Below are 18338 nucleotides of genomic sequence, written 5' to 3'. Positions count from 1 at the left end.
AAACATGCCAGGAAAAGGCTAATGGAAAATTTAGTTCCAGACAAACATGGTTGAGAGATCCACAATAAAGCAAAAAGGCATCAGAAGTACGGTTTTGGATGTTCACATATATCATCTTAAATGAACAGCCTGAAGTGGATCAAATGGAAGATTATTTTAAGCAAATGCATCTGTGATCTGGGAAAAATCTCGAAAGACAGTATCATACATCCAAGTAGAAGATAAAACTCAAGTGGTAGCTGATACAAGTCAACTGACAAACAGGAAAAGATCCACTTGAGTGATCTGGAACTAGTGGTCGGGCAAACTGAGTAGTGAAAATTTTATCTGCATAAAGCATGACTCTGTGTGAACAGAATATTTTCCTTTGAAATGCTTGTATGGATATCTAAATCAATACTGGAAATCAACTAAGGCGCATATCTAAGCCAAAAGAAGACAAGTCAAATAAACAATCAAGGACAAGCTAACTCTTTATTTTGCATCTTCCAGATTTAGAAAAGATCTTCATAGCTTGTTGATAGCTAATACAAATACATCTTTAGGTAGAACCACTCAGTGATGACAGTGCTAAGATGACCATGAGCTCCTACAAAACAATGTTGGCTCACCAAGAACAAGTCTTGTGAAAGGAACAAGCTCTCGGTGCTAAGAATGTAATACTAGTAATCAAATATTCATCCATGATGGAAAATTTATCTCATTCAGTAGAGGTTTGGAGGGAAAAGGAAATACCCCACTATATCACTCACGGTTCTCATTTTTACAATCTGAATCAAGCACAAATTGTAAACACCAACAAATGAAGATATGCTAAAATTTTTCGCAAAGATTATTATAATGATTCCAATTGCTCACACTTTCACAACTGGAGCAGGAAAAGTCTGAAGGCATACCTGCCTGATGACCTGCACTAAAAGAATGAAAATCTTGTACTATTTCTAGAAGAAAATAAGCAATATTCTTCAACCTTTATTTCCTCTTTTGAGCAAGGCTGAGCATGAGTTGTAGTCAAGTTGGAAACGAAACCTCCAGTAGTTTCATCTTCCAAAGATGGAAGTTTCCCAATGAATTCATCATTAGTTCCAGCCATGGGACCACCGAAGTGAAACAAAGAGAAGGATGAACTTCCATTGTGTGATTTAGCACAACATTCAGCACTGCCATTTTGCGCTGCAGATTGTTTCGATGGTAGCTGTCTATCTGAAAATGACCTTTCAAGAAATCGCTGACTTCCTATTGGTTGAACAGAAGTGTTTAATTGCTGAAAGCCACAAAAACTGGGATGCTTGTTCTGATCTTCTGAGTTTCGAACATTCATTCTGTTACCTGTCTGATACAAGAATTCTTTCCTTGCATCAAAAACAGGAACGTTTAAAGGTTGTACAATGTTGTAATGCAAGCTGAGATCTGATAATCTGTTTGCCGGCAGACCACAGCCAAGAGTTGGGAGCAGATAATGGTTGGCCTGGGGAAATGGAATAAACCCATTGCAAGGAGAAGCTGCCCAAGAACTTATATGTTGAGTATGGTAGCCCACCATTGGTGAGGAAATAACTGGCACATGTATGCTATTATTTCGCATTGGTAGCATGCAATTTGGTGGAGGGGACACAACAAATCCAAATTGTCCATTATTAGAATCCTGAACATTCTTTGATCTCCCTCCTGACAAATCACATTCTACAAAGTTCTCAGCTAGAAATTCAGCAGTACTGTTTGCAAAAGATCCACCTCTATTAGTCATAATCTTTTTATCTGGAAATTGATCTAGATATTCATGGAAGGAATCATTAATACATACTGATGCATCTCTTGCACAAGATTGTTGACAAGCATCTTCTGAATCTGAAGATAATGATGATTCTGCATTTTGAAGACTTGAAGAGCTGGTGCTGCTATCCCCCTCACTAATACATGAAAAGCAGTTATCTGAACTAGAAGAGCTCCTAACTGTATCAGAACAATTGATCTTAATGGGGCTGAGATTCTCTTCTATACCCTTGTTTGAACAATACTCTGTCTTTTTTACTAGGCCAAATTCATTCTGACAAGCAATATTGGTATCCAGACAATATCCGTCTGGAATATCATGATCCTTGAGAACCTGACAACCAATTAAAGTATCAACTTTGCCTGAACTGGTAGAGTGCTCAGATGAGCACATATTACCAACTGATTCAAATTGATTAGATTGCTGACACCCATTTTCACCTTTGTCAAAACAAATCTCTTTGGAGGATTCAACCTTACTAAAGCATCTGAAGGTGATTTTAGAATCGGAGTTGCTTTTAGAGATCTTTTTATGTGTATCCAGTGGCTCCCAAACCTGCTTTGTATGGAGAATCTCTTTGCCTGGAGTATCACCAACATGCTTTCCTTTTGGAACGACAAAATTATCTGAAAAGTAACAACCATTATTGTATCTAACATTGCGACTGGAAGACCTTGGCATATCCAGTTCGCGTTCAATTCTACTGGCAGTCTTCCTCTCCCTACCTGATCTAATCGTAGAAATGTGATACCCATCCTTTTCATTGTAATCATCCCTTTTATTACAGCTACAGCTACAACACTGAAAGTCGAATCTACCTTGAACTCTGGCATGCGCACAGTGAGATTTCTCATTGAATTTCAGAGCACATTTCCTATGATTGTTCATTACAAACCTTTCTCTTGATGGCCAGTGCAAGCCATTTATGCCCCTGGAACAAGACGTACTGATATCAGTTTCATCTTGCTGATCTCTGCTCTCATTGCTAATATAAAATCGATGTCTATCATAACAGTTGGATGACTGCTCTAAAAAGTTCTCTTTCCTAGATCTCAATTTCCGCCTCAATGATTTTGTACATTCAGAGGTAAAAGACAATCCACTCTTTGTATAGAATTTTCCATCAACATCAGATTGCTGTTGTAGACTATCATCAGTCTTCATATTGATACTTCCACCTGATGACTGTTCATCTGTAACATCAGGAAAAACAGGAAACTCGAGCAGAGAAATATCTCCTGTTACACCAACAAAATCTGCAGAATCAGGAATGATAATTGACTCCTCATAAGTACTTGGGGATGATTTATTTTTAGATTCAGGCAAAGCAGCATGAAGTGACTTTGATTCAATAAGCTTCCTTTCCCTCCCTTTTTCTTTTAGCCTCTCCTTTCTTCTAAGCTTCTTTTCCCGTTCTTTTGTCCTCCTCCTCTCCTTGCGTTCTTCTTCTTTGCGTTTCTCTTTTTCCTCTTCCTCAAGAAGCTTAGTCTGAAATATTTACTAGATGAAAGTTAAAATGTAAAACCATGAGATAACATTGCCACTTCACATGGCGTTCCTGCCATTGTCGTTGGAAAAATGTGGTCTTAATCCAAACTGTATAACCCAGCAACATTAGATTACCTGCTTTTCTAATGTAATAATTTCTTTGCAAGCAACATGAAGACGCTCTTCCAGCAATTCTAGGGCAAGACAAACAAATGTACAGTGTGCATTTTGCCGTGCCGTACCTTCTCTAAAAGCTTTTTCCACCTGGAAGAACATAATATGTTAGTTTCGTAGGGACACTTGGATTTCATTACATGTAAATTAGGGGACTTGGTACAATGTAATATTCATATTTTTTCCTTCTTTATTTTTTCTAAGAATATACTTAAAGGGGTTTATCCGGTCAGACTCAGGTCAAAGACTCCTAGGATCCCAAATCAGAATCTGACACAATGAGCTATTCAATCCAAAATGAGTACAATCTATAATCTAAAATAAGGATCCACACCCAAAATTCCAGGTCAGATTTATATTGTTCTTATAGATTCCATGAACACGCATGTATAATTTGCTAAGGTTTAAGTTCTAGCTACAAGGAAAAATAGAGATAAAATGCCTTCAGTGTGATACAGCCTAGGATTCGCGATGCTACAAAGTTATATAACATGTTCATTCCACTGGATGGCTTTTAAAAAACAAAGATCAATAATATGACAGGCACATGTACCACACAAAATTGAAGTAATAAATATAAGCATAAACTATACCTGCTTCAATGACTCATTATCCCAGAATTCTACTTTATCATGACCCCCAAAGAACAATCTCTTTTACCATAAGCATGGATTTCCTACAAACAAAAGTTTGTTTTGTTTCGAGTGCCAGTGGAGTCGATAGGCAGAGAATGCCACAATTAACCATAATCCTCGAAAATTACAGTTTAAAAACTTTCAAAAGAACTGTTTGCCATATTCGCAACTTATAACCATCCAAACTACACCAAAGCCATCCACCAACAGTTTAAACTACAGTTCTATGCTAATGTCTCAAAACCTTGACTTCACTATTTTTCTTACCCCAATTCCACCTATAAATGTTGCTAACATTGGTAAAATTTTAAGCAAAGCAAATAAGGAACTCATGCCATGTTTACATGAAGTGGTACTTTCTCTATTATATCACAAGTTAATTGCCTAGTTTGCAACACCATTGTTACTTGGAGCCTCATGTTTTTGCATCCATGTATGCAGAAGAGTGAATAATGAGTGGTGTGTATGTGTCTCGGTTGAAAAAGATGATATCTAGAAGAATGTTTTCTTAAGTTATGAGGAATTCAAGTTTTGTCATCAAAGAGAATCTCATGCCGAGATGCGTTTCATCATACTTCATCAGCACCAACTATTTTCTACTATAGCTAGGCACTTCTGGCCAATTCAGGCCAGAACAGGGGTTGTGTTGACATATCATGCAAAGATGTATTGTGCCAATCGAAATCCCATGTCATCAATATTTAAAACCTTGAGAAAATTTGATAGCAATCAGAGTCTCAAATGTATAACAGGATCCTAGAAAAACAACTTATTAAAGCTACTGCATGTCAAAGAAGTTTTATGATGGTAATAAAATTAAGGTTTCAGAAGCATATGACTAATGGAGAAATGAACCCCTAAACAGAAGAACCGAATTGTATGATATGACAACTGAGACATACCTGTTCCTTAAAAATAACGGTTGCAGCATCTAAAAGAAACTCTCTTGCAAGTTCAGGACTCTTAGCATGCTTCTGCGATCGAGAATTATCATCATCTAGTTCATTTTCATCCTTGTCCATTGCATCATCATCCTGTTATTGCACATAACGAAAGAGCCAGGCAATATAGAACATAAGGAACAAAAAGAAATTTCATAAATATTAATAGTATCACTAACAAATATTTTTCTTCTAAAAATAATAAACATTAATTTCCCAGTGGCAAATACCTCTTCTTCCTCAGCTTCCTCAGCATGTTCAAAAAACCTTCTAATACTTTCCCCCTCAGTAATTGTCACAAAACCATCCCCTACTATGAGTCTACGATGGACACAATGTTGTCCCTTGAGTGCATGAGCCTTTACACAGAGTTCAATGCAACGCCCATCGAGCTTCCAAGCTCTCAATGTAATAAAGCATGCACCCAAACCACCCAGATTAAGTCCAGTTTCTTCAACTTTTCCATTCATGCCGACGTCTTTGAAATCTAAAATGTCAGTTTGTCCTTCTCCAGTCCCAATTGCCCATTCAAAATGGTGATAAGTTCCAACCATATCAGTAAAAGACTGGTTCCAATCAGCTTGAACAGTATCCTCTGACACCTGAACGTGCAAAAAATGTCAAATTCATTTGGTGCCTTAAGTAACAAAGAATACACCAAAGTTTTTATCATGGATTAACATTTCAGGTACCAAAGCCATGCTGGTAACAGGCCGGACCAGTAGTCCGGTACACACTGATACCGACATATGGTATGCCAACATGTACTGTGGAACTTTATTCAAGTATATATGGTGTCGGAAGACGCATGCTGCAGTCTGTGTCACCGGCCTGACAGGCCATCAAACCAGCATGTACCGGTCTGGATGAAACATATAACCATGGTTTTTATATTGGTCTATGTAACAGCCATGTATCTAACATGACACTTTGAAAAGGCAAGATAAAGACAACATAGATTATCACTGATGATTCTGGCAAAACAAACCTCATACTGGAATGCTAAATCCGCAACACAAAACCACCTAGTGCAGCGAGGTTCCTTCCGCATGCGCTTGAATTCCTTCAACTCTTTGAATTCACGGATGACATTTCGTCTACAATCTCTGCAAAACCTTTTGTTGTCAAACCTGCATCATTGAGATTGAATTTTACAACACTAGGAAATTAAAGAATACTCAAAAAGGTGACTGTTGTAAGCAGGAGAGCCAAGTCCCTGCATAATGCAAATGTGATTCACATTTAAACATTGTAAATGTTACTAAAAGAGCAACATCTAGTACCAAATAAAAGAATACAATAAAGTTCAAATAAAAGTAATAATAAGCAAAATTAATCAACTTGAATGATAAATAATAAGTAACGATCTAAGAGATTCATACTAGATCTATGCACTATTTCAAAATTACAGTTTGAAATATTGTTCAGACCCCATATGTACCAGTCTTTACCAATCCAACCAAGAATATGCAGTATACCAACATCAAAATTGTCATTTATTGGTCAGATCAGTACATACCAATCCTTATCAGTCAAGATTAAGGACCAGTATCTGATCATATAAGTTGGCATGCTTTTCTTTTTTTGGATGATACCGGGCTAAACAAGTCAGTGTACCGCCGGGTCTACCAGTTCCGTAAGGCATTCATATGAAAAATCACATATATGCTGCCTGGTACATACGGTGTAATATATGGTTTATAGACCAGATAGAATAACAATGCTGAATACATCATATGAAAGGAAATCATGCAGCCACAGACTGTCTATTAACACATCAGTCTTCCATATCCACAAACTCATTCAATCAATATATTGCAGGAGTTATTTTGGAAAGTTACACAGATTTCAGTATTGATTTAAAGAATAGATTGCAGAGCTTGTAGAAGGAATCAATTATGCATAGACCACTTCACTTATAAGACCCATGATCAGTTAACATATTAAGACGTAAATTTTCATCAAACATCAAAGACTCTCCTCTTACATTCTTATTCATATCCCTCCAATTCTTCTCTCTTCTTCACTTCTTTCAAACTCCTTTCTTTTGAAATGTAACCAGATATTGCAAACAGATTTCTGTTGGCACATCAAGCTAATATGATAAAGGAAAATATTGAAAAGACTTCTAATTTGAACATGAAAGTCAGAGCAGGAGTTAGTCAAATGTAAACTCTAAAAATATAAATAAATTAGGAATTTTCTCAATAAAACAAACCAGAAGATTCTTTTATCAAAAAAGCTTGAGTACCTGTTTCATAATTCATATCTCAAAGCATGGTTTTAAAAGTTAACATTCATTTTAGATATATTTCAACATTAAGGAGTCTTTATTTTAACCAATGGAGACCAAGTTTTGAAGTTTAGGCCAAAAGTCCAGAAAAGCAAATGAAGGTAAAAAAAGAAATAACTGGAGATCATTCTTAGCATGTTGAGTTTGCTAGGATCCAGTTTTGAAGTATAATTATTTATAGGATGAAGTTAGTTTCAAGGCATCAAATTGACAAAAATCATATGGAAAATGCATTATCAAAAGTTTCCATTCTACATATAAAATTAGGATCGCCAAGATGAATGACGAACATGTTCCAGTCTCAAGTCCATATTATCACGGACAAACTTCTAAACAAGATGTTTGATGTAATGCTTATGTATGTCCGTGTCTTTTGGTATGTTCATACTTTGACTAGCATATAGAGGGATAGCCGAAGGCTTAATAGTCTCATTTTAGTTCGGTCTGTAATGGACCATTTTACCCTTTATTGTGCAACTGTTCAGAGCTTGTAAAGTCTGTTTGTAATTTGCATTGTCTATGAAGTGTTTTCAGAAATGTTTGCTTGTGGATCCCGAATGAGGCGTTTTCTCTAACCCGTTCTCTCTTTTGTGGGTCCTAAGGGACATGGGAGGCTTCGGGGAGGCTGACCTTTGCGGACGGACACGCAAGGGTGCCGCACGACTTAGGCAAAACCAGCTAAGTCCGTGACAAATGGTATCAGAGCGGGACAAGCACTCATAGAAACACTTAGCTTGCAAATGTGGGGGACCTAGCGGGGCTGCGTTGAGGGCAGTCAGCACACGCGTGACCGTTTGGGGGAAAACGAGCATGGAGATGTAGGGAAAAGAAGTCGCTCGTAGGAGCGGGCATCTGAGATTGGCATTCAAAGGAATGGCCAACCCTTCGCGCAAGAGGCACCACGAGAATAGGTAAGCCTAGAAGAATGCGGAGCGCACAAAGGTTGGGATGGCTGAGTTTGAGCTACGGCTCAACGTTGACAACTATACCTGATGGTGCTCAAGACAAACGAGACGCTTGGTAAAGGATGAGACCATCCAAGGTGGAATGAGTTGCTCAGCGACCGAAAGAGTTGTGCAGAGCTCACAAAGGTAAGGGGAATTGCTAACTCAATGAATTCGGTACTCATGCATGGGTTTGTATGCGGACGATGGAATGTTCGCGGCCATCCTAAGGTGACCGAAACTCGGCGCCATGGAGCATTGAAACTTTCTCTTCAGCATGTGAAGGATACGTCCGTAGGAGGCTGAAGTGTGCAACGAGTTCAGCATGTTGCTAAGCCTTGAGTGGTGCAGCGGGGGCTGTATTGACGTGGAGTCGCAATCTAGCAAGGGTGTTTGCAGAAGGCAGAACAATGCACAGTTTGTTCAGCAGATCGGAGTAGTCCAAGAGGATGGTGGTCTCCGAAACGAAGAGAGATGTTGCTCCAATGGGACAGTTATCCAGGAGGGATAAGTCTCGACTCTCTAGAGAGAGAATCATATGGGACGGACCTCACATGTTGAGGAGGAGTACCTCAACAAACAACAACTCCACGAAGCTCAATGGACTGAGCAAGCGGCGAGGAGTCGTCGCATGATCTCATTCGAGAGAATGCATTGGTGGATGCATTGCGAGATCAAGTAGGGGAGCGACCTAAAGCAACACAAATGAAGGCACACTTGAAATCGATATGGAGATCAGACTCGAGGGAGGGCTGACCCGTGGAATGGTGGGCGCGAGGGCCACCATCAACTCTATGCAAAAACGAGGAGCGAAGCAACTTGGGTGTAACTTGGCGATGTACCCAAGCCGCATGAAGGGAGCCAACATAGAAGATGGAACATGGAGCGGAGGCATAGTGCTTTTCTTGGACAAAGGTCAAGGACATGAACTCTTGCAGAGGCAAGAGCAGGATCATGTTGTTCCATGGGTCATTCATTCTGATGGAGCGGACTCATCTTGCATGGTGCCAAAGATAAAGGGAGCTTCTGGGCACATGCACCTTATCTCGGAGGAGCATTTGATGGAGGAACTAAGGCGACTCAATTTGCGGAGGCGAAGTTGGGTTCAGAAGGCCTTAGTATGGGGCAAGAGGACTCAGAGGCGGGTACTCTTGATATGCCACAGTGTTGCCATTCAAGTTACCATGAAGGAAGCGGTGCGCAGCGGAGATTGTGCTGGTAGGGGCAGAGGCCCAGGATCCAGACAATGGTGCACTAATTACAGCGAAGTCGGTGAACTTCGGGAGCTACTAGGCGATGGACTGTCCTAGAGCGGGGCTTCATCTAGGTGTGACCCAAGAGTGGGTGGATGAAGGTCGATTGCCAAAGGAGCGAACAAAATCGAAAGTGGAAGAGACCCTGCGTTGTATTGGCAGAGGCCACACATGGAGGGATCACAATTCGAGTTCATCTCACAAGGATCAGAATGCAATAGAGATGCCACCAGGAGGCGACATGGTGTAGCAGATCGTGGTGGAACAGTTTGTGGCAAATGCGATACACACGATCTATTCCCGTGAGGGACTAGATCATATGGAGGTATGATCGGGAGCTACTGGAAGCTCCACTTCGGTGAACAACACGACGGCAAGAAGGGCTATGGATTCAAGGAGTGAAGCCTATGGTACCGCAGAGGCGAGTCTTCCGTACGTGCATCGAATTTTGCATCGGATGAAAACCTTGGTCATCAGCATATGGGGGCTGGGTTCCACCAAGGGAAAAGTTCGAATGCAAGTACCAGTGAGTCCCATGGGAGGGACTTGATCATACAGAGGTATGATCGAAGTAGTTGGAGTGTTGGACTACTCTAGAGCTTATATTCGCTTAAGGGAGCCCGGCATGTCAGAGGACAAGGTCGAGTAAGCGAACGTTGCTACCAAGGGAGCTAAGGAGAACAGAATCGATGCAAACCCTATAATGCGATGGCAGAGGCCATGCATGGGAGTTGCAGTCTGTCTTTCCATCGACCAAAGGGAGCTGCTTGGAGAACACAGAGATGTTGAAGCAAGGGGTCGAAAGGGGCGAGGAAGCGACGACGAGTCCAGAGGGACTTAGCTACCCAAACTCAAGCATCAGTTAGAATGAAGGTGGACTCGGAGGAGTGCCACAGAGGTATATCTACTGATTGTGAAGAAAAGGGATGCAGATGCGAGGCGACGGATAGTAGTGCCATGGGCATGGCAGCATCATGGTACCGTAGAGGCGGGACTTCCGTGAAAGTCATTGATCCCTTGCTCTCATGGAGGGAGAGCGCATGGTCGTGAAAGGGGCCGAGGAGGTGGAGCATGCAGAGGCAAACTCCTAGTACCGAGACAAGGCTGAAGGGCAGAGGCAAAGGAACTTCGTAAGACCGATGTCAACGAGCTTCTCACCAAGATAGCCGAAAGTGAAGGACTTCAGGTCAGGCAAGAGTGCATGACCAAGGAACGAAGCAAACAGTACGCGGTGCTGTACCTTTGCTACTCAGTGGAGTAGGCGGCAGGGTTGATGGAGAAGATGGTACAATCCTAGAGACGACCAAATCTATTAGAGAATTACTCCAAGTTGGGGTGAAATCTTCTTGTATTCCAGAAGTTCGATGGCATTGAGAAGGTGAATCACAGTAGCTAACTTAACGCAAGGAGTACAAACACTTCAAGTGCTTCAAAAGTGTAAGCAAAGAGCAGGCGAAGGCCAGTAACCAGCTCGATGCATGGAGTACAACCTCGAGGAGGCGGGCGAAGTCAAGTAACATTTGCCTTCTCAATCCTTAAGAGAATGGGCGAAACCGAGTACCCCAATTCTCTTATCTATCCAGCAGAGGAGCTCTGCACAAATTCAAAGACTCTTCGAAGATAATGGAAGACAATAGTTGTCAAATCCTCACCAACGGTGATCAGTGCTACTGAGAGTAGATTGTCCGCTTCATTTCCCAACGAAATGTCAATCGAAAGCGGAAGTGATGCGAACCTACTTGGAAGTGACAACTAAGTGAAAGAAGAGTCAATGGGCAAATTTTGTGGAGAAAGGACCCAAAACTTCAGAAGTTTACGAGACGATGCTCGTTAAAAGCTCCAACAAGCATCCAGCCAGTTCAAACAGCATGAGGCATTTGAGAGACTGGCGCAGTAAGGATGGTCTTTTCCTTCATTTGGAGGATCCGCAGGAATCAACAAGGATCAACACAACTCAGCCAACCCCACACTAGAGTCAGAGTCATTGGTGAGTTGAAGCAGCATGGCGGATCAAAGGTTCGACTACTCAAAAAAGCAGCGGAGAGCAGTTGGGAGCCAAGAGGCGCATTGTAGCTGGAGCAGAAGATTGAAGACGCAACAAAGACGAGGAGTTGCAGTGTCGACAAAGGCTTCAACGAGGACGTCGAAAGAATAAGTGGGGGAGAATGTCACGGACAAACTTCTAAACAAGATGTTTGATGTAATACTTATGTATGTCCGTGTCTTTTGGTATGTTCATACTTTGACTAGCATGTAGAGGGATAACCGAAGGCTTAATAGTCCCATTTTAGTTCGGTCTATAATGGACCATTTTACCCTTTGTTGTGCAACTGTTCAGAGCTTGTAAAGTCTGTTTGTAATTTGCATTGTTGTTAGAACCCTTGTAGATTCTAAACTTGGGGCTGATCTCTTTAGGGGATTGGCCTCCTTGGAACTCTATAGGGGTTCCTCCCTCCAAGTTACTACTCAAAGACTACAGAAAAGATTCATCTATTGCTTATGAAAAGAGGTGGAATACATGACTATTTATAGGGCTTCTAAACCCTAACTCCTAATATGACTCTTACTTAAGACTCCTACTTCTAACCAACTCCTAATAGGACTCCTACTCAAGACTCCTACTTCTAACCAACTCCTAATAGGACTCCTACTCAAGACTCCTATTCCTTTACAACTCCTTATTTTTCTCTAAGAAATAACCTCCTAACCCTAGCCGGCCACTTCACCTCTTTAATAGGGGTCGGCTTAGGTAGGTTTTACATGAATGTCCCTCTCAATTAGGAATCTCCTAGCTAGAGTCCTAACAAACCCACCCTCTTCAAATCAGCCTTGTCCTCGAGGCTGACAATTCATGAATTTTGGAAATTTGATCTTTAAGTCATCATAGTTCTCCCAAGTGGTATCTTCTGTTAATAGGTTTGCCCACTATATTAGCAATTCAGTAGTGGATCGTCGTCGTCGAGTCACGATCCGTCGATCAATAATGGCACTTAGCTGAGTCAGAAGTTCTCCTTGGGTAGTCATATTTGGTGGGTGGCTTTGGGCTGTCTCCAAGCACCTATTTACAACTTCCGTCTTGCCGTCGGTTTGTGGGTGATATGCCATACTCCTTTTCAATTTAGTACCCTGCATATGGAATAACTTTGTCCAAAATCTGCTCGTGAAGATGCAAGTAGAATTTATCATAAGCACAATGCGTCCCTTATAGTATAATTCTTTTGAGTCCTAATTGTAATGAGCCATGGGGCTTGGTGCTTCCTCCAATTTGTTTATAATCTTACTAGTCTCTGAATCTTCCTGTCATTCCATCTTAATATCCTTAAGAAAGTTGCTGGTCGGAAGTGAAACGGCCGAAACTTCAACTTGCTCGGGTAGCTGCGAAAGCGCATCTGCAAGAACATTCTCTTTCCCCTTTTTGTAAGTTATTTCATAATCAAATCCAAGAAGTTTTGTTACCCATTTTTGCTGCTCAGGGGATGAGATCTTTCACTCCAAAAAGTACTTGAGGCTTTTATGGTCGGTTTTAATTTGAAATCATCGGCCAATCAAGTAGGGTCTCCACCTCGTTGTTGCGCGCACAATGGCGAGCATCTCATTATCATATGTTGACTTATTTTGATGGGAGAGAGATAATGCCTTGCTAGTGTATGTGAGTGGTCGACCATCTTGCATGAGAATGGATCCAATTCCGACTCCAAATACGTCGACCTCAATAATGAAGGGTCGGTTGAAATCTGGTAGTGTTAGCACCGCGTCGTCGTCATGGCTGCCTTAAGTTTGTCGAAGGCAGCGGAGGCTCTGTCTGACCATTGGAAGACATCTTTTTTCAGTAAGGAAGTAAGTGGTGCACTGATCTCTCCATAGTTTTTCACGAACTTACAGTAGAAGCCTGTTAAACCCAGAAAGCCATGTAGCAATTTTATGTTCCTCGGGGTCAGCCAGTTTTGCATTGCTCCAATTTTGAAAGGGTCTACTACCACACCTTCCTCTGATATGATATGCCCAAGATATTTCACCTTCTTTTGAAGAAAGCAAAAATTTATAGTGGTTATTGTGTGTTCAAAAGGTGGTTTTCGGTATGTCTTCTTCGCATACTCGTATTTGATGATACCCGGATCGAAGGTCCAGCTTTGTGAAGATTTGTGCTCCCTTTCATCTAGCAACTCATCTACTACTGGAATAGGGTATTTATCCTTGATGGTTATGCCATTGAGAGCTCGGTAATCAACACATAATCGTCATATTCCATCCTTCTTTCGTATGAGGAGCATCGGTAAAGAGTAGGGGCTGCAACATGGCCGAATAACTCATGTTTTGAGCATCTCTTTTACAATCATTTCTATTTCATCATTTTGGAGATATGGATACTAATATGGCTGAGCACTTGCTGAAGATTTGCCTAAAAGAATCGTTATACAATGATCATGCCGACGGGTAAGAGGTAGGTTGCGCGGTTCGTCAAATATATCTGAAAATTCAGCAAGCAAAGGAAGTAGATTTGGATCTTCAAATTTTGTTGGCTCTCCCTTAGTTTGCTGCTCAAGTTGTACCAAAAAGTCGCTGCATGCTTTATGCAAAACCTTCTCCATATGTTGTGTGCAAATCGTTGTTACGTCGCCCCCACGTTTCCCGTTCAGTATCACCTGTTTCTCCTTACTGTAAAATTTCATAATTAGTTGCATAAAATTTCAAGAAATATCACCTAATGTCATCAACCATTTAATTCTGAGCATGGCCTCATGATCATCAAGAGGGAGAAGGAAGAAATATGCAATTATCTCTTGGTAAGGCCTCATGATCAGCAACAGTTTCACTTGCGGGTGCCTACGATCATACTTCAAAATCCAACCATCGGCGGCCTTAACGTCAAACCTGCTGCAATTCTCGATAGATAAAGCCATCTGGACAACAACCATACTGTTTAGAAAGTTATTAGTACTGCCCATGTCGATGAGAACAGTGATCGGTTGTTGTTTGAGAAGGCCTCCAACTTTCATCCTTTGCGGGTTTGAGTAGCCGGCTAGTGTATGTACCGTAACTTCGATCGGTTGTGGCTCTTTTTCTGTATCTTCTTCTTCATGTTCAAGGCTCTCTTCTGGATGTTCAATGACCTCTTCTTCTATTGGTTCAATCATAAGAAGTCTCCCTTTACTACAGCGATGCTCACGGCTCCACGGCTTGTCACAATGCCAACATAACCCCTTCGCATATCGCTCCTGAAGCTCTTCTCTTGTTAACCTCTTTGGTGTAGGGACTTGGTCGATAGTAGGGGGGGCTGAGGTCTTCAATATTACTGGTTGAGGAGCGACCCTAGTCCTCTGAGCTTCATGGTTCAATTGCTCCTCTTGATGTCGTACGAAAGAGATGGCTGCCATAAGCGTGTACAGTTGTCGTGCTTTAACTTCTCCTCGGATCTCCGACTTCAAGCCCTTAACGAAGGTCCTCAATAGTTGTTTTTAGACCAATCACGAGTTTGATTAGATAACCTTTCAAACCTGGTTTGGTACTCCTGAATGGTGGAGGTTTGTCGGATCTTTGCTAGTTGTTCGTCAATATTCTCGTAATCCGTTGGTCTGAAGCGGATCAATAGTCCTTTGAATTGTCGCCATAAAAGGACTCCATAAGTGTGTTCAAACTAGTCAAACCACTGTATGGCATCCCCTTCAAGATGTATAGTAGAAATTTTCACCATAAATGCGTCCGCGGTTTTGTGGTACCGAAAATATCGATCCGCGCGCGAGATCCAACCAATCGGGTCTCCTTCTTCCCATCTAGGAAAATTTATCCTCTTGCATGGATAGTTGGGGTCAGTCATAGAGCCTCCCCTCCCTTGGAACTCATCTCTTCGGGCCTGGTGCGATTGGGCAAAGCTCTCTCCTTGATATGATTTTTTCGGGCTTAGTGGTCGGCCCAATCTGAGTTCGGTAAAGAGCATCCGAATCTTATCCTCCATTCGTGCCTCCAAGGCTTCGAATTTAGCATTGATTGCCTCCTTAGATGCCATAGCATATGCCTCCAAATATATGATGTTAAGATCTCTCTTTTGTTGTTAGGTTAAAGGCATGTATAGGTTGAGAGAAGTGATGGTCGAAAGGGTTGGTGGATCGGTGGATGTAGGCTACGATTTAGGCTTATTTTGTGGCTGTTTTGGGTGCAGTTTGAGAGTGTGGTTTAGTGGAGTTTTAGGGCTGTGGATGAAAGTTTTGGATTTATGGTAGATGGCAGCAAAGGTTTGATAGAAATCAGTGGAAGTTGCAGCAAGTATGTGCTGTCTTGTAAGAGTAGAATTGTCGTCGAAGAAACAATGGTTTCTCGATGTAATTTCTACCAAAAACTTGAGAGAATTGAGGAGGGAATTAATAGCAAAATCACAGTTTATATGACAGCAAGGATGTCTAATTTAATCAAGAGAATTTCGACAGTATAACAGCAAGAAAATTGGTGCAAGTTGCGATAGTAGAATTGTCGTCGAAAAATTTCAGCGGTTTACGACGAAAATTTGCAACAACACAAAATCGTTTTTAGAGATGAATTTCTCAATAGATCAATTTTAGATGGAAGCCAAGATAATCTATGAAGTGTATAAGAAATTTCATTCAAAAAAGATTACAAATAGATGGGTTAAAGCAACAATATGCGACTGAAATTTTCTACAGCATAGATTTTCAAGTGTAGCAAATTGGACATAAAATATCAGTAGTTTATATTGAGAATTTTTCAATGAAACCAAAGGGAAATCTACTGTTAAGAAGTGTCAAAGATGTTATAAAAAATTTGTAGAAATTTGGATAGAAAAAGCACAGTAGCAAGATCAAACAGATGGTGCTATGCGGCTGGAATTCTGCAATGTATCTTTCGTCGTAGAGATGAAAACTTTGTGATGAAAAGTTTATGCAGCAATATAGGAACAATTTTTTTGGAATTTTTGAATAAGGATAACTAGATTGCAGCAGCAGTAAGGTAGGAAACCAGAACCTGTTGCAATTCACGGGGAGATCAAAGGATGATCCGTGGTGGTGGAGATGATGGCTGAATTTGGCGACGATCTTTTAAGCAATTGTGGGAATTGTTTTGGGTGGCTGTGGAGGGTTGATAGATGGCTGTGGAAGGGCAGCGAGACGTCAAGAACGCTGCTCTGATACCAGGTGGTAGAACCCTTGTAGATTCTAAACTTGGGGTTGATCTCTTTAGGGGATCGGCCTCCTTGGAACTCTATAGGGGTTCCTCCCTCCAAGTTGCTGCTCAAAGGCTGTAGAAAAGATTCATCTATTGCTTATGAAAAGAGGTGGAATACATGACTATTTATAGGGCTTCTAAACCCTAACTCCTAATAGGACTCTTACTTAAGACTCCTACTTCTAACCAACTCCTAATAGGACTCCTACTCAAGACTCCTACTTCTAACCAACTCCTAATAGGACTCCTACTCAAGACTCATATTCCTTTAGAACTCCTTATTCTTCTCTAAGAAATAACCTCCTAACCCTAGCCGGCCACTTCACCTCTTTAATAGGAGTCGGCTTAGGTAGGTTTTACATGAATGTCCCTCTCAATTAGGAATCTTCTAGCTAGAGTCCTAACAATTGTCTATGAAGTGTTTTCAGAAATGTTTGCTTGTGGATCCTGAATGAGGCGTTTTCTCTAACCCGTTCTCTCTTTTGTGGGTCCTAAGGGATATGGGAGGCTTCGGAGAGGCTAACCTTTGCGGACGGACACGCAAGGGTGCCGCACGACTTAGCCAAAACCAACTAAGTCCGTGACAATATGGTACAAGGCACAGACATGCACAACGTTGTGCTTGTGCCAATCATGCACCGATGGATTTGCCACAATTTATATGTAAGTAAATCAAGCATTAGTCAGCCAATTAGTGTCAGTAGCACACCAACCAAACATAGCATCACATGCATGAGCAATCCTTGATATCTGATAAGCTTTTGTTGAAATTCATGCCCTTTAAGGCACTTTATTTAGCTTAGAATCATATAATGCGAAACAAAGTCAAGCATGCATCATCTCGAACTGTCAACTATCAATTTGAAAAATGAAAAACTCTTTTCAACTAAGCTAGTTACATAAGGAGCTTTTACAATCTTGAACATCACATTTCTCTTTAAACATCTGACAAATTTGATGACCGAAAATAGTTAGCAATCTCTAGTGTAATGACCGTAAGTATTTGATCTGATCTACATAATTTGAATAAATGGTAAACTTAAATAAGTCAATTCTCAGGTACACAAAAACAAGTCAAAACCAAGCCACCCTTAGTTCCTAGGCTTTGAGGAGTGAAAAGTAGCCTATTATGAATAAAACTAATAAGAGAACCTTCCAAAAGTAGCTTAAGTGGGTTTGGGCAGAAACAGACAGGAAAAGAAACCTAATTTGACATTCAATGCAATCTAGACCAAAACAGATCAGTTTCCACCAAAATTGTATGACATATTCCTCAATTAGATTGGATATGATTTGAGGGGCTAACCAGCCAATTTAGCTGTATTGCTTTCAAAAATCAAAATGTAACAGGCAGTTATTGAGGTACAAGTGAAGCTTCAATAATAAAATGCAAGTTTTATGATTTGTGACATAAACAACTAGAATGTAAAGTCATTTTTCTAAAGCATAGTAAATAAGAGTTATATGACAGATTATTATGTTGACTAAAATGCTTCACGATCATTTCTTAATTAAATCAAGTCAGCATACTTGGTGAACTTTGAGTGATTAGCTAAAACTGACATACTGTTTAGAGGAAAGAAGATCGAGAAACATCGAGACTTCTAAAAACAAAGTAGACAAGGCAACAGCCATGAAGGAAGATGGCATGCCTGTGATA

General features: G+C 40.8%; 1 protein-coding gene across 1 annotated transcript in view; it reads right to left on the bottom strand.

Annotated features, from left to right (window-relative positions):
• Positions 1–684: 684 nt before the first annotated feature.
• The window catches only part of LOC135612595 (uncharacterized), a 33855-nt gene continuing 16201 nt past the window's right edge, over positions 685–18338 (bottom strand). Inside the window, exons 4-8 of the mRNA XM_065109062.1 lie at positions 6001–6142; positions 5243–5614; positions 4974–5105; positions 3398–3526; positions 685–3262 (exon numbers count right to left, since the gene is read on the bottom strand). Of these exons, the coding sequence (XP_064965134.1) occupies positions 914–3262; positions 3398–3526; positions 4974–5105; positions 5243–5614; positions 6001–6142 (3124 nt within the window). The 3' untranslated portion in view covers positions 685–913. The remainder of the gene's footprint in view (positions 3263–3397; positions 3527–4973; positions 5106–5242; positions 5615–6000; positions 6143–18338) is intronic.

This window comes from Musa acuminata, chromosome BXJ2-5 (genome assembly GCF_036884655.1).
Source record: "Musa acuminata AAA Group cultivar baxijiao chromosome BXJ2-5, Cavendish_Baxijiao_AAA, whole genome shotgun sequence".
Classification (NCBI taxonomy): Eukaryota; Viridiplantae; Streptophyta; class Magnoliopsida; order Zingiberales; family Musaceae; genus Musa; species Musa acuminata.
Note: the sequence above shows the minus strand (reverse complement) of the source record. Positions and strands in the feature narration are given on the sequence as shown.